General features: G+C 37.0%; 1 protein-coding gene across 2 annotated transcripts; it reads left to right on the top strand.

Moving 5' to 3' along the window:
• The first annotated feature begins 39 nt into the window (after positions 1-39).
• Positions 40-24,786, top strand: eipr1 (EARP complex and GARP complex interacting protein 1). 2 transcript variants are annotated; one of them, XM_056767341.1, is made up of 10 exons: positions 40-214; positions 801-884; positions 4,767-4,899; positions 6,658-6,814; positions 10,812-10,911; positions 12,766-12,902; positions 18,697-18,864; positions 20,888-21,055; positions 22,718-22,897; positions 24,476-24,786. In XM_056767341.1, exons 1-9 carry the CDS (start codon positions 164-166, stop codon positions 22,890-22,892), a joined length of 1,173 nt encoding a protein of 390 aa, XP_056623319.1. In that variant the 5' UTR covers positions 40-163; the 3' UTR covers positions 22,893-22,897; positions 24,476-24,786. The 2 variants fall into 2 exon arrangements, with proteins under 2 accessions (XP_056623319.1, XP_056623320.1); XM_056767342.1 differs by having other exon boundaries at positions 89-214; positions 759-884.
• Positions 24,787-24,793: the final 7 nt, after the last annotated feature.

Genomic DNA, 24,793 nt, shown 5'->3' with positions numbered 1-24,793 from the left:
CGAACAACACTTGCGTTCGGAAAACCCTTAACACACGCTGACAGAGACGCAAGTAACGTCCGCGTTCGTGCGCTGTTTGCGTAAATCCTAATTTCAGTCTCGCGGAACTGTTGTACGTTGACAGACAGTAGGCTGTTTTTACTCTGAATTAAAAAATAAATGAATGAATAAAATGGAGGACGACGCACCGGTTATTTATGGCCTTGAGTTCCAGGTACTGTGGCTCTTTTTACCTTTTTATTAAGACGTACAACATATAAATACTAAGGAAGATATGTGTGCAGTTAAACTGGTCTTGTTTCACTGGTAATGCTGGTTATGGTTTTAAACGCAGTGTTTATTAGAAATTTTGTTTTTAATATATTATATATAGCATGTCAAATCGATCATAGACTGTTAATGGTAGTTGTAAAGTTACTATAGGACTAATGTGTAAAGTGAATGATGCCTGGTGAGTTACCTGTCTTACTAGCATCTACATAAAACACCTTGTTAGCATTTAGGTGTCTACAAATCTGCCTACCTAGAAAGGGGGCATTGGTCTGCAGTTTTGGGCATTTATAGTGAGCTGGACACATAAACACACATACAAATCTACGTGAGCTACATGTAACTGCATGTGAATTACATAAATATGACATTCTTAGGCATTTAATGAGCAGCCCATGTAGAAATGGTGCTGAGATCTTCCCATAATGCAGTTTTGAGTTTTCCCCCAAACTCAGTCGTGATAAATCTCGTAGTATTTCTCTTTGTAGAAATTATGCCCCACCTGAAATCATCTTTTCTGCATGTGTCAGGCACGTGCTCTCACAGCCCAGGCAGCTGAGACGGATGCCATCAGGTTTTTAGTGGGAACACAGTCACTGAAATTTGATAACCAGGTGAGTGAATATATGAACACATGGGAATGTATTTTCTATTGAAATGTTATATTGTGAAAGCAATATGCACAGTAGATCTGCACTCAAACTCAAAAGCAAGGCTGAAGATTTGACATAACCCGCGTCATTAGATTTGATCTGAAAACCTCATATTTGCTGGTTTACCAGAATAATTTCAGCAGTAATGTTGCATTATGAGTTTGATGCTTGTGTTTGTGTCCTAACATTTGTTTGTGTTTTTGCCGCTGAAACCGTCTATAATATAGTATGTGACCCAGTCTGTGAAAGCCAGGCTAAAGTCTTATAATCAAATTATGAGATAGCTAGGCGCGTTGAAGTTTGTTTTCCACCATTAATTTCACTATGATAATATAGAATATTTGACATGGTATTACTCAGTCAATATAAAGATATCAAGGTTATATTTTCACAGAAGTTTCTTTGGACTACGTAGGACGATTTTGTGTAGAAAAAAATGAATGAATATGACTTGGTTGGGTTTTCACAGAATATTTATACATGAATGAAAATATGCATGGATAATTGACAGCTGGGCAATGATTGACGCATTCATGACAGTATTTCTATAATAAATATTTATGATTTATATATCTAATGCAACTGCTGATTTTTTATCTGATTGACGGGTTCGATTAAACCATCAGAATATGGAGGGGTATCATTGAGTATCATACAAAAGGGAACTTGGTTAAGATTTTGTTTTGAAAATTGTTGGAATAATAATGATACATTGGTGTTTCACTTTTCAGGGGTTTTAAAACTGGGAGACCCCGATTTGGATCTAGTGGTCCACAGTTTTTGTGGCGTGGCATTTTATTATGTTCAGAAATGTAATATTTTCAAACATCATACAAATAAGAGCACAAACCAAAATAATAGATGTTTCATCATTGTATAACTGAATATGTTTTTTGTTTAATTAAAATTTTAAGTTTAAGAATTTATGTCTTTATTTGGGGGGCAACAAAGCGATGCTCTCTTCATAAAGGGGCCCTAACACCAAAAAAGTTTGAGAATCACTGGTGCGAAAACACACTGCAGGTTTGCTGTTAGACTCGATAACAGGGCCGTTCTTTAATATAAGGCGATATACAATCTCATTGTGACAGATTCATAAAACAATCTGCTCTGAAATGTGTCTTGTTAAAATGACTTTTTAGTGGTCTCTGGATAAAAACCCATCCTTTTCTAAAATCAGGACTCCAGTGCATCTACCAACTCTAAAAAATAGTTTGAAAAGAAATATCCAGTAACTTTGTTTTGGTGAGCTTGTCTCTGCAAGCATGTAAGAAAATCGAGCCGATCAGATTTCTCTCCCCCTGGGTTCTTATTAAAATAGTACTGCCCATTAATCTGCACGCTTACACCCACAGCATGGTCATGGCATGCACTACACCAGTGTTTCCCAACCCTGGTCCTCGGGGACAAACTTGTTTGAAATGTCACCCTGATGAACACTACAAGCTGATGAGTAGAATCAGGTGACTTGAATCAGGTTGAAACTAAAACATTCTGGAAGGTGTGCCCAGAGGACCAGTATTGGGAAACACTGCACTACATGTGTCTACACCCTGGACGGAAAAGGGGTGGGGTGCGTAGTAATACATTAGCATTTAAAGGGGTGATATGACATGGCTAAAACGAATATTAGAGTTTGTTGTAGATGTAATGCAATGTGTGTGCAAGATTTGAGGTTAAAAAATGCTGTATTTTCCACATACCATGCATATTTGAGGTTTGCTATGATTGGCCAGTGAACCAGTGCGTAGTGATTGGTCGAATACTGCAAGCATGTGACGGAAATGTTACATCTTACCATATTTGGAACATGAGGTTCCAAAGCAGTTGTACTGACTGGTACGCCCACCTTACTTGCGTATACATTTGGGCGGTCTTAGTCAACTCATACCACGGGCTGGCGTAGATATTTGGGGGCGTGGTTAGGTCTGGGTGAGCATTCGCTTTTAGATAGAATGCATCTTTTGTTCCCACAGTTAAATTGTAGTAATTTTTTATACATTCTTATACATGCATGGGCAACTTATCTTTAACCAAAGACACATAAAAACATGCGTTCGCGCCATATGACCCCTTTAAATAGACCCACACCAAAACGGGTTGCTGTAATCATAAGTGTTTTTTGAAAAGGCAAAAAGGTGTTGTTTAAACAGCCATTAAGTGTTTTTAAGCAAAATATGTAACAGATATTTCATGAAAACTCTAATATATTATCCCTACTTGTGGAAAAGTTCATTAGATGAGCCCTTTAACAGTTACACATTTCTAAAGTTGGGATTTTTTAGACAGATATTATACTGAAGGCGTTGCCCTCTAGCAGTAAAAATAGTCCAGTGATGAAGAAACCATAACTCATCTTCAGCTTTCTTTTCTCATGGTCAAACTCTTTGAATATACTGTAGAGGTCCCACACCCCTGTTTTTAAAAGATCAAATGAAAATATATGATAGAGATACTTCACTGGCATCTCGTCTTACTTACTTTAAGAGCTCCACGAGATGAAAAGTGGAGGTCAACGTCTCGAACCCTTCCACCTAAGCTCCTAAACCCTCCTTCAGTACAAGAGAAAGCTGATAAATCAAGAGCGAGTTTCTCTGCCGCTCATTACTGAACCTTCCAACGCCTCCAATTATCCTGTCCGGTCATCTGAATTTATTTGTATTCCTTCCCTCCATAAAATTATAACGTTGCCTAATAATTCTCCTCCAATGCGCTCCTTCCAAGGTTAATGGTTTCTTCTCCAACTTTCCGCAGCCTGAACCGCAGGGTTGCCCTCACGTAGTCATGCGCTCTTTCTCTTGCTGGGCTATTTTTGGGTATAGCTAGTTAATATGCGGTTCATTTCCTTTAAGCCAGTGTCATTTGGAAATAATTTGTTTCCTGAATTTTCTCGAGGCATAACACTATTGCTATCAGTCATTTTCTGCTATTGTCTACTGACTGTACAGGTGGAGAGTGATTTGTTTTGGGAATATTATGACGCCTGTCGAGAATATTTTGCATTTGATAGAAATAAGAAATACAATCTGAAATGAGAAATACGAGATTATGTATATGTTTATTAAAGAAAAGGTAGCCTGTTTTTAGAATCTTTACGATTTGCATTGTTTCAAAGCCAATAGAATTATTAGTTATTATGTGTTGGTTATTCAAGAATTGTTTTATTGGATTTGTCACAAATTTGAGATAAAATTAGCTTGCTATTGAATTTTTTTACTAAAGAATGTAATCTTATTGATCCAGTGGTACTAGAAATAGACTTAATGCATGTTTTGGGGCATTTTATCTGTTTTAATCATTTTTATGAATAATCTTTCATTGTTTTTACATTTTGCAATGACCAGAACCAACTGGTCTAAAGCAAACCAGTATGATCTTCTTTCTTCTTCAGAACACGAAAGAAAATATTTTGAAGAATGTTCGTAACCACACTAATATTGGACCCCATTGATTGACTTCCATTGTATGGACACAAAACAACTGAGACATTTCTCAAAGTATCTTCTTTTGTCTTTTACAGAGGAGTAACATACAGGTTTGGAATGACATGAGAGTGAATAAATGATGACAGAATTTTGGGTTGCTATAATGAAAACCCTAGAGAAGATAAAACATCTAAAATATTACCCATATTGCCCCTTTCAAATGCATAACTTTTATGTATCAAACTCGATTTTAAAAGTGACAGTATCTTCAAAGTTTGAAATAAAAGGCGAGCGTGTGAAGTTAACCAGCGTTTGAGAGGTCATTTATTGTGATATTAAAGTAAATATCTGTTAGTGAAGCTCTTTGATCTGCCGTCAGGACTCTCTCCTCAGCAGTGTGCTCTCCTCTCATCCGTAGATTCACATCATTGACTTTGATGATGAGAATAACATGATTAATAAGAATGTCCTCCTGCACGACGCTGGTGAGATATGGCACATGAGCACCAGCCCCGCAGATAAGGGAGTGTTGACCACATGCTACAACAAGAGTGAGTTTATCTCCTCCTTTCATAACTTCCTTTATATCTTCCTTTCATAACATTTCAAAACATGCCAAGCTGCCTGCCTAGACGACATCATCGGGTTTTGAATGCACATAGGTTCTGAAATGTTCTAATCGGTCAACCAGTCGTTGACATATGCAAATAAAAATGCATATTTTAACATCTGTGGCCCAAAAATTTGAAAAGTTCTATGTAAAGAAGCACCTCAGATATCAAATAACACTCACTGTTGACTCCATTAGTACTCTCACAAGCTTTGCTTTTATGTTTCATCATTTTAATTAATTTGTACATCTAATGTCACAGCTCGTAGTTCATAAAATCCAGTGTGGCTTTATATATGCCGTGAGTCTGCTCTTACAGTTGTGTTACAGAAACCGCCATTAAAGGAGAATTCCACACATTCAAGCACATGCCTTGGGGCAATTTCCAAACTTACACAAACATGAAGGGACAATTGAAATTGAAAAATGTAATTAAATCCCATGTTTATACAAGTAAGGCCTGTGGCTCCTGCTGGTTAGTGACAGTTCAGATAGCAGCAAGCGAATATCCTCTCCGGGATGTGACTTTTTTCATGTCTCCTTCTATCTTCATTACGACAAGGCCAATGTGTGAGATGTCATAGTGGAGTTCAAAAGAGAAATGTAATTACCGTGACATTCAAGCTAATGGAGTAGCCGGGCGGCTCAAAGTCTGCCCCCATCATCACCCTGCCCACCCTGATCTGAAAGCAGCCCTTATCCTGATGCCATTGTGCACTAGTGCTTCATAGCGCAAGCAGTTAGAATTCACACAGCTTTTTAGTGCATTATCAAATCTGAAGACTCAAAGCTTTCTTGGTGTGTCACGGTTATGCAGGACATCATCTGGATGCTGGTGATTCTACTGGTTTAATGAAACTGCAGTGAGCCCATAACACGCACATGTTGAATTCAGTTCAATAAATCACTTCTTCAAAGAAAATATTTTTACAATGATCTCAATGGACCAACCACAAGATCTTAGAAAAGTGATTTGTGAACACTTTACAATAAGCTGTATTTGTTAACAATAAGTTAATGCATTAGCTAGCATAAACTAACAATGAACAATACTTTTATAGCAATTTTTAGTCATAGTTCATCTCAATTTCAGTATTTACAAATACATTTTTAAATCAAATGTTGTAACTGTTAACTACAACAGGAATAATTGTATTGACATTAACTAACATTAACAAAAGATCATTAAATGTTAAAAATTTTTATTGCTTATTATTTATTTTTATAATGGTTTTCAAAATAACCAAGAAGATGTGATTGCCACAAATATAAGGCCATATATATAAAAAGTCCTAATTGTCCTAATATGGAATTTATTTCCATTATGCAAAATATTGAATATCTTTATTTATTTCTATTTCTATTTTAATCAAATGTAATGTGACGAGTATTTGTGGCCTTAAGAGGCAGTATACTCTGCTCGGAAGTTAAGACAAACATAATCATGCAGTGATCAAATGGCACAGTATGTGCTTCTAGTAGTTAATCTTTGTTTTGCATTACCCAATAATGAATACATATCATAAATATAGTATCAGTTTGCTACAGTGTGTTTGATTATATTTAACTTTACATCAAAATGTACTTTACGTCACACTCTCTATCTTTGTTTTAATGCCTCTTACCATTAAGCTGAATCCATTGACAAGCTGTTTTGCACATATGTGTCAGATTGTGTTGTGTGCTGTGTTTCGGGCAGCGTCTGAGAGTCGGGTTCTCACATGTGCGGCGGTATGGAGGATGCCCCCGGAATGGGAAACAGGCAGCCACGAGTCCCCCGATGATTCATCAAACAACCCGCAGACCTTGGAGCTTCTCTGTCACCTTGACAACACGGCCCACGGCAGCGTGGCCTGGTATGCCGCACGCTATCGATTGAACCCTACAGCATGCCGTCTCTCTCTCTCTCTTTCCCTCCTACATAGCTTTCCTATTCTTCTTCTCGTTATTCTTCCATTGCTCCTGGCTTTTATTTCCATCACTCTCTTTTGAGCTCTGTCTCTCACAGCCTTTTGCTTTACCTCCTCTATTCAATCTATTCTTCTGTTCTTTTCTAGATGTTACAGAAATTTGTTACAGAAACGTCTGTATTTCACCCACCCATCGGTTTGGTTTCTCCCGCTACCTATTTCTTTCGTCTCAGCCGCACGCTTTATTTCATGCACCATAATCCACAACACTGAATACAAAAGCATGTGTGTTTTGAAGGATTTGGGATATGGCAGCCCCCGTACCCACATCTGTCATACAGTATGAACGATCTTTCGCGGTCAGATCGTCTGCTTATTGCTGTGGTAGATAAAATGCTGAATTAAAGCTTAAATATTCAATATTATCAAAGGGATACTTCGCCCAAAAATAAACATTCTGTCATCATTTTCTCACCTTCGAGTTGTTCCAAATCTGTATAGATTTATTTGATCGGATGAACACATAGAAAGATATTTGACATTGACTCTCATACTAGGAAGAATTACTTTATCATTTTTTAGTTCTGTTGAACACAAAAGAAGACATTTGAAGAATGTTGGTTTAGTTCTGGAGCACTTTTGACTGCCATTGTATTTTTTCCTACTATGGTAGTAAATGAGGGGCAAAATCTGTCTAGATAGAAGCATTCTTCCAAATATCTTACTCTGTTTTCATCAGAATAAAGACATGTATACAGATTTGTGAACTCGAAGATGATGACATGATTTTTGGGTGAAGTATCCATTTTATAGTTATGTAATTGTTTTACTTACTGAATGCTGAGATCATCAAAGTTTGGCCATATTTAAATTTCAGTTTTGCTAAATAAGCTTATGAGTTTGCTGTTATTCTAAAATGTGGAGCAAAATTTCGTAAAAATCTAAAATAAGTGACCCTAAACTATTAAAAAGTAGTGTATATCATATATTACTCAAGTGTATCCATTAGTCTTCATTATACTCTCCATTCTTAACAAAAACAGGTTGATGTTCCTCTTGTTTGCTCCATCATTCATCTGTGTGACAGCGGACACATCAGCAGCAGATGCCAAACACAGACACATAATCAAAACACAGTGTTTGATAAACAATATGATAATTGATTGATCGGTATGCCTGAATCACCATAAACCCTGAATAATGTGCATGTAGTGTGTGTGATTTCTTACCGTGGAGTTTTGAGAGGTTTGGTGGCTTTATGTTTTCGAGGATTTATGCCTGAAGAGGAGAAAACGGATGCGGTTGCGAGCGTAATTGCACTGCTCAAAATGTTTTTGAAATCCGCATACAGGTTAATGTTTCTTGTGGTTGCCATTTTTCTCCTCTCAAGACGTTTGAGAATGTTTGCATTTCAGTATGTGTGTTGATCATACAGGCGTCTGCACGCCAACTTCAATAGCTGGGAGAATCTCACATATAGGGAGTAGTTGTGTTTTAAACGGCCTGCGAAGTTTATATCACATCCGTGTCCCTAGATATTTTCTCTCTTTCAAGAAAGTGCACATACTGTAAGTATTATGTAAGCAACTCTTACCAGGATATTTAAGAATCACATTTAGCATTTCTCTTGATTTCAAAGACCAAGAAAGTTGAACTGATTAAATATGAATTTGTATAGGAAGTATAAGAAATCATGTTTTCAGACAGGTTTCCAAACACTCCTGTGACTTAACCACGCCCAACCTCCATTTTCTGTTAACTGGAAAAACAGATCCTCCCAACATGATTAAGACAGATGTTGGACCACCCTAACAAGATTCTGAAAGTGACTTTATACAGTTTTGATCAGTCAAGGTGCATAAAATTTAGTTTAATGTTCAAAGTCATGTTGATAAGTTCCCAGACTGCAACACTGTGCGTTTTAGAACAAGGGCACCTGTGAATACGTGAAAATCTGCTAACAGGTTTGGTAAATGTAACAAAAGATGTCAAATTATTTTTTCAATGCATTTTTAAGTTTGAAGTGCCTTTGCCTAGTTTATTAAACTTGTTAGGTTAGGGTGAAGTGAGTTTTATTTATTTTGCTTAAATAAATGATATGTTTTGGAGAGACTGACATGTTTGTCAGAAATGTTACTTTCAGCTAACATTAAATTTACTTGTTTTAACCAAGTTGTTTTAATTTTCTCTCCTTACAAAAAACGTTTATTTTAACTAGGGATGCACCGATGTATCGGCTGCCGATATTAATGGGTCGATATTGGATTAATTTAACACCATCGGCATATCAGCAATAGCATGAAAAAGGCAGATACCAATGATTTCCGTGAAGCAGACACGGCAGATAGTATTGTGAACAGATAATGAAATTCAAATTGCATAATTATTCAGCTCCTGTTTAAATATGCAATCTGCTTGTTCTACGTGTGAATGAGTGGTGTGGTTTTGTGTCACTTACTGTAGTGGACTTTTTAGCATCTGGTGGACGAAAAACACATAAATTGAATCAGCGCTGCTCTAAGAGTTAGAGTTTACCTTTATTCGCATTTTACCGTTTCATTTGAGTGAAACTGCTGTCAAACTTTGTGGCAAGCTGTCAAAATTAAAGTCATTCGTCAAAATAAAATTCCAGTTTTATGTTTTTAATAAAATAAATATTGGATTGCAAAAATAACCTTTGAAGATTGTCATATTGTCTTATTGTATTTTTATCTTAACTTACATTTACATTTAGGCATATTTACAGTTGTGCCTATCTTAAAATGTTAAATGGATTCAATTCATGTTCAGTAAAATAAATTGAACGCAGAAAAAATAGCTAGTATTGTATAGTACTGAACGCAATTGACCCATATCGGAACAAGGCCAAAAGTGGTTTGTTAAAATCGGTATCTGTATCGGCCCAAAAAAATCCTAGCGGTGCATCCCTAATTTTAACCCATAAAATGCAGATCCTATTGTTAGGAATTTGTATGTTGTAAAAACTCTATTGTTCCTTTATTACCCCTGTTCTAGATTTTCTAGATCAGATGTATTTGCCTGCAAACATCAAAAAACTTACTGTTAATGGTCTTTTTACATGTTGGTCGAACAGGAAAAAGACATTGAAGTTCAATATAGTAAATGTTGCTGTCTTTTCCAAGATTCCCTGTCGTCTATCAACGCATTTTAGGTTCCGTTGAACAACACTGACTGAGAAAGATAATTTTTTGTCACCTGCAGCATTTTACGTTCTATGGTTTTTCAGAAATGACTTTTTAGAATTATTGCTTTATTTGGAAAGCGAGCGGTCAGCTCTTAATCAATGGCAATTGAGCGCACTGTGGCCAACAGAGCGTTTGGGAGAGTTTTTGTACGGGCCGTGCTGAGCGTCTAGCGATGGCGGTGTGAGACGGGCTAATGGCCGCGTGATGGGTTATCAGAGCCACCGCTGCGAGATCAATGGAAGCGCGAGAAGAAACCAAAGCAAACTGCGTTATATAGGTCAGTCAATACTTTCGGTAATGATGGAGTAATCTCAGTGGTGTTCGGTGGCTAGTCGATGCACACACACCTCCTGTTTTTTGTTCATTTGCTCCACATAAAAGCCCCCTCCCCACACCTCTCCTCTTCATCTCTCATCTTTAAACCTTCAAATCCTACAATCAAATATCTTTCTGGTTAGTTTTATATAATTAGTGTAGTGCAGGCTGATGAGAGAAATCGCAAAGACGTGTTTGAATCAAAATCAAAATTGTCCCCATTAATTTGACTGCAGTAAATGTTATTCCCAATTTAGAAAGTCAATTGGAAAGTTAGTTACGTCCACTGACGCATTCATTTAAATCATAAAACTCATGGCCCCTAGATTATTTTCTTTCATGAATATAACTGATCAGATTAAAGAACGGAGCCTTTACACAGTTCCTGCCTTGGTCAATCACCTGTTACCTGTCTCCTGCAGTGTATTATGGGAGCCCATGGGTGACGGCAAGCGCGTGATCTCTTTGGCTGAAAACCATGTGCTGCTCTCGGACCTTCAGGAGAGCTCCAGCAAAGCCACGGTGAGATTCATTATTTTATAATTGATGTGGCAACGGGAGGCGTGACGCTTCAACAGTGAAGCTCATTTACAGCCACCATTACACAGTATTGATGCTTAGACTATGATCTGACAAGACACAATGTAACATGGATAATGGAAAAGTTAAGCCAAAAAATATAAATATTTCATTGTTTACCCATGTAATTTACATCTGTTCTCTAAATTAAAATATGCCGTCATATAAATCAACTTCATATGTTGTTGGTTCTTGCGCGTCTTATGATCTAATACAATATTAGATTTATTTTCCAAGGACATGCAACAACCAAAAAAAGATTTGAAGCTATCAGCATCATCATATTTAAAGAACACTCATGTCGGAGCCTTGTGGGCAAGTGTTGCGAAATGTCCGACCCGAGTCTCTCCCATATCGCTTCCAGTCTTCTCTCCCACTGTATCATGTAAATAAAATAATATGCTAATTTCGATTTCTCACAAACATGTTGTTTGAATGACTTTAATGATGAATTGGATGAAGGATTATTTCCTCTGAAAAAATATTGACTGTTTTTTTAGATTTCGTAATCTGAAGTAAATAATGAGGGTATATAGTGACAAAGAAGAATGTTATCAAACATCCAAAAAATGACTCTGCATTAATTCAAAGTAAAAACTAAAGACCTAAGTGTGGTCTTGTCAGCAAATGAGACCCCAAAACGGTTTTCCATGCATTAGCTTGTTTTACTAAATCATCTGTATGAAACTCCTTTGTACATGAATAATCGGCTGCAGTCATTTACTAATGAGCGCCTCTCAGCCCGCCACTCGTGAGTGTCACGAGCCTCTGAGAACATAACCTTGACTCGACATTCTTCGAACCGTCACGTGCAAATACACTCTTGCTCTCAGCGGACACTGGAGAAAAGACCTGGGATCGACATCACGTCGAGCGACTCTGTGAGCCCCCCGCTAATGTCAGCTTTGCATGCAGAGCGAGAGGAGGTTATCGAGTGGCAAGGCCTGCTGAGTGCAGCACGCCCATTAAAAATGAGAGAGAGAGAAGGGGAGAGGGAGGCGAAAAAAGGGAGAGGGAGGCGAGAAAAGAGAAAGCGAGAGAAAGGATGTTGGGGAAGCTCTGGGCACTGCTTGATTCCAGTGCTGTTGTGAGGAATGCTAATCTGCCTTCACGCCACCCCCACCATCACAACACACAGTCATCAACAGCCCCGCTCATCCCTCTGTTCTTCACAAGAGCTCCGGTTGATGTGTTTATCACATGCTTCCTCCGTCTGTCAGCGTTTTATTCACTAAAACCCTAAAACAAAAACGCAGAGCAAGAAACATTCCCCCGCCTCTCATCTGCATGCAGCTACAATGACAAACCCGCTAAACCACACATGGGTTGTGTCGCATAGTCAACTAGTAAATAGGAAGCAGAACAGACGATTTTGAAATGACCCTCTAACAAATCTGTGTGTGTTATATCAATGAATAAATGAACTAAAACAATTAAAATCATACAAAGAAGGATATGTCTGTCACTTGGCGTGCATCACTGACTACACATAAAATTCTGTAGACACCAATAATACGCCTCACATTCTCCAAGAATCCATAAAGACCCGCAGCAAGGTCAGTCCAGCCTCAGACATTTTTGCATTAAATATCCAGCCTAAACAGTAGACTTCTCTCCAAAAAGAGCCCTCTCTCCTTCACTTTTGTCAATAATCAGTACTTTCAGCCCATATGCACCGATGTGTAGGCAGAACGTGGTGCTTTCTGTGAGCATCAAAAGTTGTGAGTGGGCTTGAGTCAGTTTGCTGTTGAATATTCAGGCATTGAGTTGCATGTCTATTGATTGTCTTCTCCCCAGATCTCCAGCAGTGCCACCCTGGAGGGCAAAGGGCAGCTGAAGTTCACCACGGGCAAGTGGAGCCCACATCACAACTGCACCCAGGTTGCCACAGCCAACGACACGGCCATCCGAGGCTGGGACCTGCGCAGCATGAGGTACGACTCCAGGGAACATCAACATTTTTAACTGTGTGGACGGTCCGTTATAATCAAGTGTAACCCATCAAATAAGTGGTCTTTACAGGTCCAAAAATGTGGACCCGAACCCGAACAGACCCGTTATTTTGCTACACATACCCGACCTGGACCCGTCCAATATCCTGAGAGCCGAGATATGCCATAAAATTACTACCCGTACCCGATATGGACAAAACTATTATTTGAAAGTTAGAAAAAGTACAGAATCTCTGAATCTAGAACATATAAATTTACCATTTTTGGGGGGTAAATATTTGATCCCTTTTAATCATCTAATCTGGGCAGAGTCTTCGACAAAAAATTCTAATATTCACAATTTTTTAATCAAAATGATGCATATTTGAAGAAACCTACTCACATTTACTAGGTGATCAAAAAAGAACAAATGAAAAAGAACACGGGAAACTCTGCTCTTTCATTTGGTATATTGTTTTTCCATATATTCGTTACAGAAAATGTACTGTGAGACATTAAAATGTATGCTGGCGCTGGCCCTAAAACTTAAAAAAGGCTTCAAAAGACGTTAGCAGCAATATTTGCTTTATCTATGTGCTCTGAGAAGATTCTGAATAACAATTTAAGATATATGAAGATGCTTAATTTATATCAATATAAACATGGAGTGAGATAAGTTGCAATGCACCGATGGTGGAATTATCCCGGCCTGCTAAAAATAAAAGAGCCAATCGTCACTTTGTCACTAATGAAACTCCGGTTGCCATAGAAACATGACGTGCACATGTGCGCTAGCTGCCTGCCCAGGAGAAACCTCAGCTCGCTCTGTTTTTTTTCACCTAATTTTACCAGTTGAAAGTAAGTTACAAAGCACAAACGGTACTGAATTTTCATCGACTCTGGTTTTTCCATTCCATTTTCTACCGCTTATCCGAACTACCTCGGGTCACGGGGAGCCTGTGCCTATCTCAGGAGTCATCGGGCATCAAGGCAGGATACACCCTGGATGGAGTGCCAACTCATCGACTCTGGTATTACACAAAATATTAAATAGACCCGGGACCAGGGACCCGTCTGGCGATAGCATTTTTAGCATAGCTTAGCATAGATCATTGAATCCAATTAGACCAGACAGGCGGAAAATGAAGAGTTGTGATTTTCTAGGCCGATTTGATTAGCAACTATACTCCCATTCCAGCGTAATAATCAAGGAACCTTGCTGCCGTAACATGGCCGCAGCGGGCGCAGTGATATCACGCAGCGCATGTGGAAATAGGCTAACTTCAGTTCGGCTACGTTATGGCAGCAAACTTCCTTTATTATTACGCTGGAATGGGAGTATAGTTCCTAATCAAATCGGCCTAGAAAATCACAACTTTTAATTTCCCGCCTGTCTTAGTATACAATATAACTACAGAAGAGTCAAGTTTTAAATAGGAAAAATCTAGAAACACTTTTTTGACGCGATGCTACTGGTCTTATTGGATTCAATGATCTGTGCTAAGCTATGCTAAACGTGCTTTTGTCAGACCCGGAGATCAGCAGAATACCTTTCAAAACGGTAAAACTCAATGAAAATGAGCATATTTAAAAAAAAAAGGGGAGTGTTCCCTTAAACTACCGAGCAACTCCCTAGCAACTGCCTAAACAATGCCTTGCAACGATGGCAAACACAGAGTTTTTGCCGAGCAACCCATTAGAATGCGAAGCAAGTGCTTAGCAACACCCTAGAAACATCCTTGGAACACCTTAGCAACCACACAGAGCTGTTAAATCACTTACATTTTCTGTGTAAATGTAAATACAGAGAACTGTAGAAATAGAAAGCTTTCCTGTGGCTCAATGGTAAGAGCATTGCGTTAACCACGCAAGGTTGTGGGTTTGATCACAGGGGATTGCAAATACCTAAGTAAAATGTATAGGATAAAGCAATGTAAGTCACTTTGGATAAAAGCGTCTGCTAAATGCATAAATGTAAATGTAAATGTAAATGTCTACTCTACAGAACCCCTTTAAGAAGAGGTTTTGTAGTTTGTATTCTCCTCATGATTTGTTGTGTGTGGAGTCGTAATGAATGCTCACGTGAGCTCTGCTATAAGATTAATAATCACAGCGCTATTGATCCCTGAATAATACAGCATCAGGCCTGATGAAATGAAATGAGAAGAGAGAGAGAGAGAGAGAGAGAGAGAGACAAGCAGACAGGATAAATAAACATCACAGATGATGATTGAGATGCACAAAACGGAGATTGTGCGGAGTTATGGTGACTGATGCTGGGAGGGTAGAGCTGATATTCATATAGAAAACTTGTGTATAACGACGTGAGGGAAGAAGAAGGAAAGAGTATTATTTATTTTACATAATTTTGCAAAATTATGCATATTTTTATGTTGTATGTTTTATGTTTTTATTTTGCATATTGTAGTGCCAATGTCAAACTATGCAAACTTTTATTTTATTTTGACCTTTTGGGACAATCTTTTATAATAGTACAATAGATGCTGAAAGCTGATTTAATAGAAAGATTCTTGTTTTTAGTTCAACTTGGAATATTGCTTTAGCCAGTGTTACTGTGTCAGACTGAGTGATTTCATAGCACCATACAAACACTGACACTGTTCCCATGATTTACATGGGAAATCAACATACAAATTGGTGCGTTTACAACGTGACCACACCGGACGCAACTAGACATGACACAAATGTTAAACCTTGTCCACACTGGATGCGACACCACAAACCCATTAAGAAAAAGGCATTTGTTTGGTAGCGCCGCTCTCGTCTGGAGTAGACACTGGGTGTAGATCTAAATATTCTACCAAGATTTGAAAGAAAAAAAGACATCCTTTAATTCTCATGATGAATGTAAAAACAAAAGGAAACCGTCTTGTTTCATATTTCTGTTATGCAGTTTATCATAGCAGAGTATGTATTAAGCCAACCTTTAATTTGATCTTTATGTCTCTATATAGCTCTGATATAGAGCGCTACATTAGAAAGAATAGCTTGTGATTGATCAAGGTCATATAAGTGCTCTTATGATAAATGCCAACTTGAAATATCCTGCTGAGGATGAGACTGATTTACTTCTGAATATTCTGGGTGAGAAGGTAGATAAAACCTGCTTCAAGTTTCTTCATAAACGACATGCACCTAAATCTACAAAACCACAAATCATTCTTGCACACTCAGATGTATTTTGTAAGATACGAAAACTCCCATCTGTGAACTACTATTATGCCTACAAACAAATGCTTGCCTCTGGATGTGGTTTGTGAGATTCATGGGATTGACATTTAAAGGGTTTTTTAGACGTAAAAAAACATCACTTTTAAACTTCATGTTTTAATGTTAAAAGTCCAAGCTTATTTGAAAATGTATTAAATAAGAATTATGATCTATTATGTCATTATGTCAAATTATATATTTTTGTATCCTTTCACTGCAATTCCCACAGCTGTTTCTTCATCTGCACACAACCACAAATTTCCTATTGACCTTTCATAGTATGTGCCATCCATCTAATAACCCATAGCCTTTAGACTCCATAATTTCCCATATGTTTCTGGTCGAAATCCAAATCCTTTAAAACTGTCTTCTGGACCGAGGCAGACACCAAGGCCTCCAACCTCTCATTTCAGTGCCTCACTGTTGCCATGGAAACAAAGGTCCTGCTTCACAAGCATGCCCGATCCACTGAGCCACATCCATTTATCAGCGGGTCCCGGCTCGCTGCAGTGCGGAACAGCGCTTCATAATGACTTCTGCCGGCAGAAAAAGGGACACGAGGATGCAGATTGCTTCATGCTGTGTCCTCGGGCGTATGGATCAACGCTAACTAATCTGGTTCATTTTTGTGGCGTGTGCTCGCCCGGGCTTTGCCTGATCGGATCCCAATTTCGCATTTACAAGCATGAAGGACTTAGGAGCAGTGCGGTTAACCTCATTTCTTGCTCCATTTCCTTGGCTGGGCTGGTCCACCTTGTTTCTTAACCGGGAGAGAGAGCGAGTTTGGTCTACCAGAGGTCTCCTCTGTTTGGAAAGGCCAGCTAGGGTTCCATGGATGCATGCCGTTTCTTTTGTTCCTCATTTGATGGCAAAATGCACTTTAAAATGTGAAGTTCAAATATTGAAAAAATTATTTGTTATTGAAAGTTGCATCTGTGGAACAGAGAAACTTCACCAGTGAGCTCAAATTATTTACAAAAAAAATTGTATGCAATAAGAAGCGTTTAAAACAAATTCCCCAAAAAACTACAGGTCAACATTTTTGAAAATGTATTTTATGAGACATCAAGTGGTTTGACGGAGTGCTTGTGCTGAAATAAAAAAATATGTAATATTATTTTAAATAAAATCATTAGGTACTAGATTTTAAATGTGGGTTTTACCTGTTTATTTACTTAAAAATTATATATGTGTTCATTTTATTGATTCAATTGTTGTTTGTTTTAACCAATATTTAATTTAAATTTAAAAGGTCTGATGTGCTTTATTTTTATGTAAAAAATACAAAATTCCATAAATGTGAGAATATTTTTTACCTCATGCTCTAAAATAAACGGGTCTGTTTTGGTGTTGCGTGTCGTTTAAAGTCCCAGTGAAATAAAAAATGACAATGCCTATTTTTCATAAAATAATGCAGCATTTATTGTAAATAGTTTATCAATGTGGGTCGTTCTCTTTTTCAAATTCGTGTGTCCTCATAATCTTCAGTTAAAATCTGAAAATATTAAATGACTTATGTGAGGGCGGAGCATCTAACATAAGTCATTTAATTTTTCCCCTTCCATTTCAAAATGCATCCAATCAAATCGCAGAGAAAGTCGAAACCCACCCCCACTATAATTCTCATTCGAAATTCTATTTCACTCGGAAAACTATACTAATACGGAAGTAAAAACGATCGCAACTTCTGGTTCACGGGGACTTGAAGAGTTTAATGAAACATTTTTGCCTAGGAAATGCTTTGCACAAACACAAAATACAAAAGGCATCGCTGTTATGTACACAACCAAAAACAGAAATGACAAATATGTACAAGATAATAAGACCTCTGGGACCATAAAACAATAAAAAATAAACGCATTATAAAGTTTCCAAGATCATTTCTGTTATTACACATTAATGGCATTGGGCTAAAAACTATTCCTGAATGTCGTAGTGCATAGTAAAGTACTCAAGTGCACGAGTCCAGTACACTCAAATTCTGTGATGAACATGTAATCATTAAATTATTGTCAGATTAATCGGTTATCAGAGTAGTGGAGGATTAATACTCTCTATATAACCACATGTAAATTTCCAGCGTCGACATTGGATGTGACTTGAGTAGAGACGTAATTGGAGAGCAACGCTCAAATTTTTCACCTCCAGTTTTAATGAGATTTTTAATGAGCGTGTTAATTGTATAATGAGCGTGTGACCAGATAGCCAGTTAATGAGAGTAGAAAAATGTCTGGAGAAATGGCGTCCATACAGATGAGCCTCGGGTCCTTTAAACCCTACGAGATCACTAATAGACAGCCATCCGTACACAAGCACCACCTTTTACAAGAGATCCTTTCACCTTGCGGAGGACTGGAGCGGAATTTATGGCCTGTCACACTTTTATACGACGCTTAAAGGAGGTTTGACCTTCAGACCCAAACGTCCAGACTGTTTTTAATTCATGACAAAGTCTCTCTCTGTATGATTTTATCGGTCTGTCTTTTTTGTATTTATCACTGCGTATGGTCTGTTTTCTCATTTGCATTGATTGAAGGGTTTGATCTGATGGCTTTGTCGTTCACAGTCAGATGTACTGCATTGAAAACGCTCACGGGCAGCTGGTACGTGACTTGGACTTCAACCCCAACAAGCAGTATTACCTGGCCAGCTGCGGCGATGACTGCAAAGTGAAGTTTTGGGACGTGCGACACATCAACGAACCGGTCAAATGCCTGGAGGAGCATTCTCATTGGTTAGACACACACAAACATAGACACTGGCGGGAAAACAGTTCAACTCTGACACACTATACGCATTGGAGACTATTTGTGCAAATATATTTTAGGTTGAGTAAATTTATATCTATACGGCTTTTTGCATTGAGTCAATTACAGTAAATAACAGGGTGTGAAATATATAGGATATATAGCAAACAGCCTAAATATCGAATCAAAGGTCAGAATATCAAGATTAAAAAAATAAAAGGAAAATTGTATTTGTGATGCTTACCGTGGGGAATTATTTATTTTAATGTTGTATTAATAGTGCTAAATAAAACAAATTCATTATAACATTTTTAACATTGATAACAATACGTTTTTCATTTACGGACAAACAACCCGGGTTGGACGAAACAACAGAAATGTAGCCAAACACGCAGTACTAGTATTACTCAGTTGTGGTGTCAGACATTTTTATATTTGCATACTACACTAAAGCAATATCCTTTTAAGTAAATCAGTAGTAAATTATAGGACAGACACTTTGTTCTGTGTAAACCAGGGCTGCACAATGTTGATGAAAAATGGGATAACTTCCTTATTAACGTGATGTACAATATACAATAATGCTTTATGTTCGTGAAAATCCCTTGAAACTAACACTTAAAATAAGTGAACAACATACAGTACAAACAATGTTTTAAACAGTGTGAATTTCATTCTCAGAGGCAAACATGACTTTTTCCAGTCTACCAGCCATTTGCATCCACTTTAAACTTTGACCATACATGACTTATTAAAGTATAACAATCATTCCATTATTGCAAACCATTGCAGTATGCATTTTGCTATATGCACATTAGTGATTTTTTTACATTTTTGATATTGCATTGAACAGCTCTAACAAAAACTCTTGCAATTAAAAGTAATTAATTACCAATTTGTAAATTCAATCAACATTGTACTTAAGTTACTCAATGCTTTAGGACATACGAAACATCACCGTCACAAAAAACGTGAAGACATATTTGTCCTGTGTCGAAAAGGAGGGGTGAAGTGAGCCGTTGGTTGCAATTTGCAACCTCACCACTAGATGACACTAAATGTCATACAACGGCACCATTAATCTAAACTAAATGAACAGATTTTAAGATGTTTTATCAGAATTGTTGAAAGTATTTACAGCAAGTAATGCTAGAAAATCATCGTAAATTACTTTTTTAGGGGAAAATTACTTTAATAACATTTAGTAGAAATAGTTTTACGTGCTTAAAAAATTCAAGGTGCAGTGTGAGATACCTGTTATTCAGCTCACTGACTGTCTGTCTTCTCTCATTCACACTAACAGCAACATTTATAATTGTAATTTACTTATGGCAAAGATAAACTTTTCAAAGTTGTGAAATCTTGAATCTTCTCAAATACGTTCTATAAAGGTCTGCCTTTGCTGTTTTATCTGTATGTGTGTGAGGATTATCTTTAAATATAAACGATAGCATTTTAATTAGTGTCAGTGTGTGTGTTTTATCTCATAGTCGTGACTCGTGTGCGTTATAATGCTCAAGGCTGTGTTACTGGAGCTCTATTTCTGTGTGTGTGTGTCTTTATAGATGTGATTCACTGTATATAAATGCCTCACAATCACACGTATGGCTTTCTCCACGGCCGTGCGGCTCACAGACACGCACACCAATCACAACCCGATAAAATATCATCCACGGGATGCAATCTCTCAAAGATAGAGCCTCCGTATGAATCACTGCTGTTTTGATCCCATTTAGATAGGAAGACCCACAACAACAGCGTGTTTCTCATTCGTTGTTGGCTGTGGCAGGAGTTCGGCTGAGCCTCAGGGTGGGAGGTATTAGGGAATATTTCGGGATAGAAACAGATTAGTTAAGAAGTCTTGACTGAGCCAGATTTTACTGCTGACAGCTGAGTTATCCTCCCAAAATCCCCCTCCTCGGATCCTTTTCTGAGCCTAGCCCAAGGCGTATATAGATGGAGAGGGAGGAAACACAAAAGCTGATGATGTTGTGGTGGTGTTGGTTTCAGGGTGTGGAGTGTGAGGTACAATCATTCTCACGATCAACTCGTGCTCACGGGCAGCAGTGACAGCAGACTCATTCTGTCCAACATGGTCTCCATCTCCTCTGAACCGTTCGGACACCTGGTGGATGACGATGACCTCAGCGACAATGAGGAGACGCAGCAGGATGACAAGTACAAATCACTTTCAGACATCTTTCGTTCTTGCTTTGTCTGTCAATACCTGATGATATAATATTTAGTTCAATTCAATATTTACTGCAATATTTAATTCGGTTCACTGTACCATCACTGTTCCAATCGATTCACAACGATTTGTTTTAGTACAGCTGAACTCAAGGTTAATTCGGTGCCGAGTAGTACAGTTCAGTTCAAATCGATTCTAAATTTTAGTGTGATGTGATTCAGTTCAACACAACTTATTTCAACTCAATTCACTATGGCTTAATTCGGTTCATTACAATCGAGTTCAATTTAGTTTCATTCAATTTGATTGTTACTGCAGTACATTTAGAATTTGGTTCAATTAATTACAACATGGTTTGGGTTCAATTAGTTCTCTTTCCAATTTATTTCAGGTCAATTTCAGTTATATTTCATTTGCAAAGCTGATCACTGTACCATTTTAAAATGATTCATTTCACTACAGCCGAGGTGAATTCAATTCAGGGTTATGTACTGTACAGTGCAGTTCGGATCAATACATTTCGGTTCAATTCAGTTCAGTTTATAGTTTAATAGAAATAAATTTTGTTAAGCTCAATTTCCAATTTAATTAGGTGCAATTTCAGTCCTGTTTAATGCAATATAATGTAGCTTATTACAGTACAATACAATTATACAGTCTATAACAGTTCAAAGTAATTTTAGTGTAGAACCGTTCAGTTTAACACAATTTGATTCAACTCAATATATACCAAATTCTGTTCATTGTAATTGAGTTGAGTTGACTTCAATTTAGTTGTACATTGAATTCAGTTTAGTCACAGTTTAGTTTGATTCATTACAATACATTTGATTTAGATTAATTCCTTTTGATGTCATTCACTGAAAAATAGTTGAGTCAACTGAAATAACAAGGCAACTTATCACAAGCACGTTTTTGAGTTAAAAACAAACAAAAAGAGACTGAAGTCTACCCAAGTCATTAGCTGTCACAACATAGTTAAGTTTACCTAATAAACAACAGAACAAAATATTTCTTGTTGGCTTAACATAAATAGAGATTGGTATTTAGAAATAAAAAAATGTATTCGTCCTTTAATTTAACATGTTTTCTCCCTAAAATTTTGATAAAATAGCATTGTAACAGTTTGTGTGGAGTGCATTTAAACTGGTAGTACTGTTGTGTCATGAAATTACACCCAACATTGAACACACAACCCTAAACCATTGTAACAATCAAAAACCATCATTCATTAAATAAAAACTCTACATAATAGATAATATCAAGCCAGCAAGAACTAAAACCCTAATCTTTAAAATAGAAAACAATTGAACATGCTGCAATGTATCTTGGCAATGGTGTTTGTTTAGAATACTCTGTTTTGTAAGTTGGGCAAACTTTCTGAGGCATTTTGACCAAAAACTTGAGAATCTAAGTCTGGTCAGCAAAAAATCTTTGTTAGAAACATGTTTAGGCTAATGTTGTTTTGAATAGGCAAAACTATCATTTGAGTCCTTTAACTAAAAATTCTACGTTCATGTTACTTATTTATCTTTGTAGGGAGAACATTTTGCAAGTTGGATTTTTTAGTGTTTGAATACATGTGTAATTAGATTAGTTATGTGTATGAATATAAATGGTCATATTCTGTACATTTGTGTTGTGCGTAGGGTTAAAGAACCACTTCAGGACAGCATTATAGCCACATATGAGGAGCATGAGGACAGCGTGTATGCGGTAGAGTGGTCTGCGGCAGACCCCTGGCTGTTTGCATCCCTCAGTTACGACGGTCGGCTAGTTATCAACAGAGTCCCCCGAGCCATCAAATACAGAATCTTACTGTAGAACAGGTGAGCTAAAAAACACAAAAAACTGTTTATATTAAAGCAGCATGTTGCTCAACTAAAGACTCATTTCACTAATCATCTCCAAAATACAAAGCACAAGCAAATATTGTGTGAAATAATGGGTCTAATTCACACTTGCAATATTTTGATATGAGTGTGCTAAAAAGATGTTGCGCTCACACGTAAATCAGTCCTTATTCAGTATTTATGTTGATGAAACCGGAGGGAGGGTGTGTTCACGGTTGGTAATTGGCATAATACACACCCAATCCATCTCCATGTAAAGGTTTCTGCACAAGCTCTCCTATAGAGTCATTCCTCACCCTGACTGAGAGCACACGCTGTAGGCTCTTTCACTCATGCCAAGAGTTTGTCATTCTCAAAAAAGGATGAAACCACGAGGAAGCTTTATAAACTCAAGGTTCTACCCAAAATACTGTTTTATTAGGATTGAATGATGCCAGGACGCTGCTTATCAACTTTATCTATCAACTCAAGTTTAGATAGTCAGCATAATGTACCTCTGTAAAAAACGTTTGACATATTCAACACAACACACAGCATGAAGAAACATGCAGGGAAAGTTTGAGGAAAATAGATCTACAATCTTAAAATGGCTGAAGAATCAGTGTGAAAGTCAATGTTTACAATGAGGCTTAACATATAGATTTAGGCCCGGTTTCACAGACAGGGCTTAGCTTAAGCCAGGACTAGGCCTTAGTTAAATTGGCATATTTACTGTAAGTAGCTTTTATAAAAATGCCTTCGTAATAACTATGCGTGTGATTCTTGAAACAAAACAATAGTACTGAAATGTTTTACGATCTGTAATTACAAGTTATTTTCAGTTAAGACGACTCAAACTTGCATTTTAGTCTGGGACAAGTTTGTGAAACCGGGCATCAATCTTTTAAAAAGCACAAAATGTTAATTAAATAAAAGTGTTGGGATAAAAGCGTCAGCTAAATTACTAAATGTAAATGTAATATTTATATTTTATATTTTATATAAAAGGCTTTAATATATGTACTCTCCATATATTAGATAAATAACTAATGAAATATTTTAAATAAATTTAAGTTTATTTTACTGAGCAAATAAAACTGTTACAAAATCACTGCTGAAACTCACAATAAGTAACATTTTCAAATTTGAATATGAAAATAACAAATATTCATTTATTTTAATTATGTATTTACATACTATTAAGTGTATATGCCTTTCGCTTTATATGTATTTTCTTTTTTATTATTGATTTGTAAAAGAGTTCGGACTATTTTTACTTCATAATACTTTTGCGTTTTGTAATATCAAGTTTATTATGAAAATCTTTATTATGAAAATCTTTATTTACAAAAAGTGAATTAATTTAGCATGTAACATTAACACAAATTAAAGGCAAAAATAAATATAGTAAACAAACAAACAAATAAATAACTATACCTATTTTTCACTGGGCAATTAAACAGTAAAAAGTTACACAATTTTTTTTATCGGAAAACAACAAATTTCCAAATCAAGAACTTGTACCTTTGAACCTCAGAGCAGATATCATAACTTGTTCATCTTCTTTTTTTTCAGAATAAACACTCTTGTTTTGGATGTGTCCTGTACACACGGAGAAGAGAGACTTCATACAGGACCGATTCTCCACAGTGTCAGATATCTGTCAATACTCTATATATGTGTCATGTTATGATTTATTTGACTTTTTTCATGTACTGTCTGGTGCTGTGGGAAATCAGAAGGCTGAAGATAAATTATGACGACGTGTCTTATTATATATGCTTTAACAAAAGCAATGCTCCGCAGAGCTGTCAAAATCTCCTAATCACCCCTGTATGTTTCCTACAAAACAGCTTTAATTAAAGAGCCAGACAACTCCCGCTTCATTTTGAT

The sequence above is a fragment of the Triplophysa dalaica genome, chromosome 15, assembly GCF_015846415.1.
Source record: "Triplophysa dalaica isolate WHDGS20190420 chromosome 15, ASM1584641v1, whole genome shotgun sequence".
NCBI lineage: Eukaryota > Metazoa > Chordata > Actinopteri > Cypriniformes > Nemacheilidae > Triplophysa > Triplophysa dalaica.
Note: the sequence above shows the minus strand (reverse complement) of the source record. Positions and strands in the feature narration are given on the sequence as shown.